Source organism: Dromiciops gliroides, chromosome 3 (assembly GCF_019393635.1).
Source record: "Dromiciops gliroides isolate mDroGli1 chromosome 3, mDroGli1.pri, whole genome shotgun sequence".
Lineage (NCBI taxonomy): Eukaryota > Metazoa > Chordata > Mammalia > Microbiotheria > Microbiotheriidae > Dromiciops > Dromiciops gliroides.
Window position 1 is genome coordinate 4089982 of NC_057863.1, and position 7439 is coordinate 4097420.

The 7439-nt window shown below is 62.1% G+C and overlaps 1 protein-coding gene across 4 annotated transcripts in view; it reads right to left on the reverse strand.

Moving 5' to 3' along the window:
• OPA1 (OPA1 mitochondrial dynamin like GTPase) overlaps positions 1 to 6982 on the reverse strand; it is a 60975-nt gene extending 53993 nt beyond the window's left edge. Inside the window, exons 1-3 of one of the 4 annotated variants that reach the window (XM_043991100.1) lie at positions 6739 to 6982; positions 1465 to 1783; positions 612 to 708 (exon numbers count right to left, since the gene is read on the reverse strand). In XM_043991100.1, the coding sequence (XP_043847035.1) occupies positions 612 to 708; positions 1465 to 1783; positions 6739 to 6761 (439 nt within the window). In that variant the 5' untranslated portion in view covers positions 6762 to 6982. The remainder of the gene's footprint in view (positions 1 to 611; positions 709 to 1464; positions 1784 to 6738) is intronic. The other 3 variants (XM_043991101.1, XM_043991102.1, XM_043991103.1) reach the window with 3 other exon arrangements.
• Between the last annotated feature and the right edge of the window lie 457 nt (positions 6983 to 7439).

The window sequence follows — 7439 nt, forward strand, 5'->3', positions numbered from 1 at the left end:
AACAAGGAGTGGAGAGGGAGAACTTGGACCTGCTGAGTCTTCTCTCCTCCAGACCAATGACGTTACCCCCCAAAGCCTCTCTGTAAACTCACAAGCAGCTCAGGAAAAGTGACCGGGAAAGGCCGAAGCCCCGGCTCGTGGGCCTGCCCCTGCTCAGCCTAGAGGAGATGCACACCTCGGTCCTGGGGTGGTCTAGAGCCCCCACCCCCTCCCTGCAGCATCAGGACTGCCAGCGTCCGCGCCAAGTGGGAGGCTCCCCCCAGGGAGCCTTCTCTCTGGATGAGGCTTTGCAGCCAATCTGTCACCGGGGATTGGCACAGAAGGAGGGGCCCCCTCTGGCCTCCCATTTAAATAGAGCCAAAATCAAGTGAATGGCCAAAAAGCATAAGGTACAAAACCAGCTGCGATCCAGGCCTACACGGCACCAACAAGAATGACTGTAACTCAAAGCTGGCTGAACGTGTGGCACCTGTGCTGACAGACGGAGTCCGTGCAGTTAACATCTTTGAGAATATGAAATGGTGGCAGTGTGGGGGGGGGGGGTTTGCATGTGAGGGAGGGGAGGGGGGAGAGGGAGGAGGCAGGGGACCGCTCTCGTGACTGGCACCCACCCCAATCGATGTACTCGTCCAGCTGCCACACAAAGTCTGGCACAATCCACTTGTAGTCACTGAGGTCAGGCATCATGTCCTTCCACTGATCAAAGGTCTAAGAGACAAGAACAAGAGCGGAGTGAAGCGCAGATGCCCTAACAGGCCTTGACATAAAACCCGGCTCATCCGTGGGGACGGAGCAGCCCCTGAGCCTCGGGTTCCAATGGCTCCAGAAGTCGGGGCCCAGGCACGTTGTCAGCCGTGGCTCCACGAAGCTCCCACTTACAAGGGAACGGTGGCACACTCCGCCCCCTGGGCCCCTCAAGGTCTGAGGCTACCTGACCTTCGAGGCCCAGAATTCCAGAACGATCACTAGGGTCCCCGTTACACCAAACTGGAACAGTTCAGCAGGGGCAAGAGCCTCGAGGCCGACCCCTGCAGCTCCTGCGCCTGCTACAAGGCGCCTGTTACAAGGCGCCCGCTACAGGCGGGGGCTTGGCACAGGGGACGGGGCTCAGGCTTCAGAGGCCCTTCCTCAGAGACCTCCAGGCTCTATGTGCTCTTCGCAGCCTCACCTTCTTCCATCTGCACAATGGGGAGAACAACAGCACCCCCTTCTAGGACTGCTGTGAGGACAAAGTGCAACCGTCTCTGTCAGGCGCCTGGCAAACCTGCGGCCATCGCAGAAAGGACAGCGGGAGCTACGTGCCAGGCACTGGGGGGGGGGGGAACCCCTGACAAGAACAAGCGCCCCTACCTCTGTATCCCAAATAAACTGAGGCTCAGAGAAGGTCCCGCCCCATGTCTGTGGTCCCCCCCTTACAGACCCAGGTCAGCACGCCCCTCCCCCCCCCCCCAGCCTGCCAAGTACCTTCTTGGCTGTGTAGCCGCCACCAACCGCCGACCCCAAGAGCAGGTAACGGAGCCGGAGGAGCCTGGCCGCGAGGCGGGCCGGCCAGAAGTGCCTCCGTGGCTGGTAGCTGGGCTTTGCCGGAGAGAGCTTCCATCTTCGGAGAGGGAGGTGACTGAGGGATGAAAACGGTTGACAGGAGGCCCGGAGCGGAGGCCTCAGAGGCCTTGCCGTGGGAGGACGTGGGTGGTGAAGGCCTCGGGAAATGAGGTGCAGCCTGGGCAGTGCCAGAGTCCCTCTTACCGCATAGCCTGTGATTGCCAAGCTTTGGCAGACCTCACTGAAGGAAAAATGGAGAGAGGAGGAAAGGGTTAAACGAAAAGAAGAACAGCACTGACAGCGAGAGCTCGCAGCCCCTCACGACCCCCCCGACGCCCCACAAGCCCCTCACGACCCCCCCGATGCCCCACAAGTTCCCACTGGACAACAAAGGAGAAACTAAGGTTCAGAGGGAGGAAGGCCTGGCCTCAGGCCCACAGGGGAGCCCAGCCCAGGCAGCTCCGCCCTGCGACCCAGCCAGATGGCCCTAGTTTGCCCTTCGCATCAGGAGACCAGCCTCATCCACAGGCCCATCTCTGGCCCTTTCTCTGGGCTGTCCCTCCCGATCCCTGCTCACTGTGCACCTCTCCTACCAACCCCTGGATGGCGGAGATGGACTCCTGTTTCATCTCTGGGTCCCTGGTGCCCAGGGTAGGTGCCTCACAGAGGTTTGCTGAAGTAAACAGGATGAAAGCCGCTGAATGCAGCCCTATGCCCAACACTGCATGTACTGTGCCAGCTCACCCAGCGCCCTCCACTCTCACCCATCTTAAGGGCAAAGAATCCATAGTGTTCTCTTCAAATGAGAAGTCAGTGTGACAGGGACAAGTTGACCGAGCGCTTGCCTGGGTCTCCGGGAGCTGGTCAGTGGCACAGACAACGCCTACTGAGCCACGCAGACAGACTCAAGAGCACTGCTGAGCCCGCCTCATCACAAGCCGACAGGACCAAGGAAGGCAGGAAGTCTTCATCTCCCCAAACTGCGCCAGCTCTAGCCGCAGGTCAGGGGTCCAGCACGACAGTTCCATTTTCCCCAAAGACAGAGTACCCTACAGAGGGGTTCTTCTCCCCGCAAGCCGCTCCAAGGCCACTCCAGGTGAACTGGCGACAGCGTCGGCTGCGCCTCTAGCCTGGGGCCTCCCCCATTCTGATCTGCCAGCCAAACTCATCTCCTTCATGATCCAGCCATGGCTCTGTCCCCACTAACTCAGGAAGCTCAAACTGCTCTGAGATTCCTCCTGGGGACCCCAGCCTCCAAGTGTTTTGGGATCCGAATGAGCTCAACCTTGGGGGAAGCCAGACTAGGAAAAAGCATCCTCTATGTGAGTGTCTGCTGCAAACCCCGAATGTGCTCAGAGACATTTCCTAACCCAACTTAAGGTCTAACAGAATGAAATTCAGCAGTACAGAAAAATGAAGTGAGAAAAAACAAGACAGAAGAGAGTGACAGGATCTCACGATGTTCCTCCTCGTGGGTTCTGACCTTCGTCGTCTTGCCGCCTAGTACACAGAGGGCCTTGCACACAGTTTATGGGAATGGCCAGTCAGAACGGGAAGGGAAGCCCCCAGAGCTGAGCAGGGCACCTAGCACACAGGAGGTGCTTAATAAAGGTTTGATGACTGGAGTGATTCACACTCTAGCCAAGAGCCTCCCAGGATGGGGCATCCAACTACCTGCCTCTTGAGGGAGCCCCTTCTGCTCCCCCCGACTTTGCTTCCAAGAATAAATGGCCAGGGGCGGCTAGATGGCACAGTGGACAGAGCACCGGCCCTGGAGTCAGGAGGACCTGAGTTCAGATCCGGCCTCAGACACTTGACACTTACTAGCTGTGTGACCCTGGGCAAGTCACTTCACCCCCACTGCCTCACTAAAAAACAAAACATCAGAAATGGCTGACTCCTCCATCTGAAGCAGGCAGCACTTCCCTCTTGGGCCGTGGGGGTGGTGGGGGCAAGCTCAAGGTGGATGGAGCCTCTCCAAGCACTCCAATGGAGAGCCCTGCCCAGAACATGAATTTCCCAGAGGAAAAGGACATCTTTTTTACAGGTGCCTCCTGAGGGCAGGGATGAAGTGGTTGCAAACTCTGCTGAGAGGTTTTTGTCAGCTCACACTGGGATTCACTCGTAGGCATAAACCAATCCTTTTGTTTAGGAGAAGAGTTTTAACTTTCCATCTAACAGGCTTCCAGCAGGAAACAAAATTTTCTGGGTGTCTGGAGCCCTTGGGAAGCCTGTGGACCTTCTCTAGATGGAGGTTTTGAAGGCATAAAATCAAGTCCGTGGGACTCCAAAGGGAAGCAATGGCACTGAACCGTAGGGCTCAAGGTTGAGAGGAACAGAAGGGGTGGGAGGCTGGTGGAGCTGAGGCTTCTTGGGCTTTGCCTCGGTCCCAGGGGAGGATGAAATCCTAAAATCTCCTCGTCATCTTAAATCAGCACTTCTATGGGTCTTGAGTCATCACAGAAACAAGGGTAAAGGGCGCTCCAAAGTAGATGTCCCTCTGGGGGCAGGGCCAGGGAAGGCCTCGGCACTCCAGGGTCACAAGGACAGCAGGGAGCAGCCCAGACCAGAGTCACTCATCATCCCAGCAGAAAGGCTGACGGGTGCCAGGCTGGGAGGATCCTGAAGGGTCAAAGAGGGGCTTCCATTTGATCTTGGGAGCCATCGGGAGTCACTGGAATTGGATGAGATGGGGTTCAAACAACAATTTAAGAGAATCACTTTGGAAGCCGAGTGTAGGCTGGACTGGAGGGGGAGGGAGTGGGTCCAGGGAAACCAATGAGGCGGTTGCTGCTACAGCCCCGGCACAGTCGGGATGAAGTGCTGTGAAGGGAGAAAGCCCTGCATCTCTGGGGCCCAAGCTGAGTGGCCACTCCCCAGAAGGCTTCCCAACAGAGACCACACCAGAGCCTGGCAGGTCCGGCTTCCTCATCCCCCCCAGTCTGATGGCTGGCTCTGCGATTTTATGTCAGTCTGTTTTTGAAAGGTCCCACCCCCAGATCTGAAGAGCCATGTATTCATCTACAATCCCTGGAAAGTCACCAGCTCACAGAGAGGGAGCTGCCTGCAGGCATCTAAAGTCATCTGAGTCACAGAGGAACAAACTGAGGACTGGGAGCCTTATCTTTTTCCTTTTCCTTAGAAGACAAGGGGTTGGGGCGGCTAGGTGGTGCAGTGGATAGAGCACCGGCCCTGGATTGGGAGGACCTGAGTTCAAATCTGGCTTCAGACACTTCACACTTCCTGGCTGTGTGACCCTGCACAAGTCACTTGGCCCTCATTGCCCCACAAAAAAAAAAAAAAAAACACCAAACAAATAAACAAAAAGAATGCATTAAAAAAAAAAAGAAGACAAGGGGTTACTTCCTAAATTTAGGGTGAAAGCTAAACACAAAAACCTACACAATTCTTCCAAAAATGTAAACAATGATGAGACATTGGACATCTACAAGACCACGCTGCAAACCATAAAGAGGATTACTCATGATCACTGTGCTAACTCCGGGGAAGCTACTACAGAACCTGATATCAATGGAGTCAGTTCTTCAACAAGACCCGGGTCTTCTCCCGCACCCCATTCCTGTTCCTCCCACCCCACATCCCACATGACCCGGGCACAAGGACCTTCCCGCTTCGGAAGAGCGCGGGCAGCAGCGCCCAGGGCTCTGGCCAGGCAGGCGTCCGAGGCCCGGCACAAGGACGGGGCAGGCTCGGAGGGCCGGGGCAGCAAGGCCGCACAGTCTTCCTTTAGGACGCACCTAAGCCGGGCGGGGCTCGCACAGAGTACGGCCCTACTTCTCGTTTCCAGCCTCCGCCCTGGGCTGACTCTCCAGCTGGGCCCCGGGCTCATCTCCACCCCGGCCAGACCGTCCTCAGACCGGGAAGTCTGAGCAGACCCGAGGCCGAAAGCTTAAGGAGGCCGAGGCAGCAGCCAGAGCCGTGGCGGCCACCCTGGGCTCGGACCCGGGCCGGAGAGTCCGGAGGGGGGCTGCCTCCACATCGGCTTGTCTGGGGGCAAGGCCCGGGGTCAGGGGGCAGGAGCCGGGCACGAGCGCAGCACCGGGCGGGCACTGAGCGCCCGGGCTCGCGGGGCAGCGGGGAGAGCGCTGGCCCCGGAGGACCCGAGTTCCAATCTCCCCTCAGACATTGCTAGCTGTGTGGCCCTGGGCAAGTCACTTCCCGCCACTGCCTCAAACACCGGGGCCGTCCCCAGCCCTCCTGACCCTGGACCCAGAGGAGGGAGTGAGGGCGGTGAGCCAGCCCGGCCCTGCCTCCCTTCGACCCAATCCCCTGCCTGTCCCCCCCCCACACACACACATTCTCTTGGAGAGGGAAGGACCCACACCCACGAGGCTACCACAAGGGGTAAGGGGGCAGCCGAGAGGGGGTGAGCTCCCCGGCCCAGGAGAGGATCCAAGGCAGGCTTGGCGTGTGGGCGGAGTCCGCCGAGCTCCGGCCTTTGTCCGCCCTCTCCCGGCCCCCCACCCGGGTCCGTCCCACGGCGGCAGAACGTGGCCCAGGCGCCCGGCTCCGTGACCTTCTGGGGACCAGGGACACCCCCAGCCCGGGGGCCTCAGCCCGGCCCTCCCTCCGCACAGGGGAGGCGAAGCCCAGCGGCTGCGGCCGCCCCGCGGCCCCCCACGGCCCCCACGGCCCCCGCCGCCCCCCCGCCGCCCCCGCGGCCCCCCGCCGCCCCCGCCGCCCCCACGGCCCCCGCCGCCCCCCCGCCGCCCCCGCGGCCCCCGCCGCCCCCCCGCCGCCCCCGCGGCCCCCGCCGCCCCCCCGCCGCCCCCGCGGCCCCCGCCGCCCCCCCGCCGCCCCCGCGGCCCCCCCGCCGCCCCCCCGGCCCCCCGCCGCCCCCCCGCCGCCCCCGCGGCCCCCGCCGCCCCCCCCGCCGCCCCCGCGGCCCCCGCCGCCCCCCCCCCCGCGGCCCCCGCCGCCCCCCCCCGCGGCCCCCGCCGCCCCCGCCGCCCCCACGGCCCCCGCGGCCCCCCGCCGCCCCCCCGCGGCCCCCGCCGCCCCCCGCCGCCCCCACGGCCCCCGCGGCCCCCCGCCGCCCCCGCGGCCCCCGCCGCCCCCGCCGCCCCCACGGCCCGGCGGGGTGGGAAGGGGGTGGCGCTGGGCCCCCGAGCCCCCGGACCCCTCGCTGGCCTCCCCGCGGGGCCCGGACCCCTCGCTGGCCTCCCCGGCTCTCACCAGGCCCGGCGCGCCCGCCACATTCCGCCTCCCGCAGAGGCCTCGGGGGCCTCCCGCCGCTGCCTCCTCCTCCTCCTTCTCCTCCGCCGGCCTCAGCGGCGGCGCAGGCCCAGGCCCAAGCCGAGGGAGGGGCGCGCAGGGACGGCAAGGGCATCCAGCAGCGGCCGCGGCTCGGCGAGCGGCCTCCGCTTCCGGGGTGGGCCAGGCCGGCTTCCGTAGCGTGTCCGTCAGGGAAACAACGTCCCCGCGGGCTCCCGGGCCCGAGATGTGAAAGTTCCGGGCCGTGGCGCATGCGCCCTCAGGAGCGGCAGGCACGCGTGCGCGCTGAGGGCTGGGGCGGAGCAAGGCAGCTAGTGGACATGCGCAAATTTCTGCAGCCCCTGAGCTTACGGTCAACTCCCTGTGGGCCTGAAAGGGGCGTGTATGGCGCCCCCCTCCCCCCCAGCCAGACAGCGGGAAAGGAAACAAAGTATCTTTCTACAGATCTGTCTGTCCATTTGTGTGTTTTAATCTACAGTCAATACACACGGGTGATGCACATGCAGGCGTGCGTACGTGTACACACAAGCACGGGCACATAGACACGTGTGCATACATGTACACACAAAGCACACGCCTGCAGGGCAGCTCTCATAAAACATTAGCTATGAAAAGATAGGCCATTCCTTCCATGGCAATCTTGTGGTTAGTAAAAGACCTTC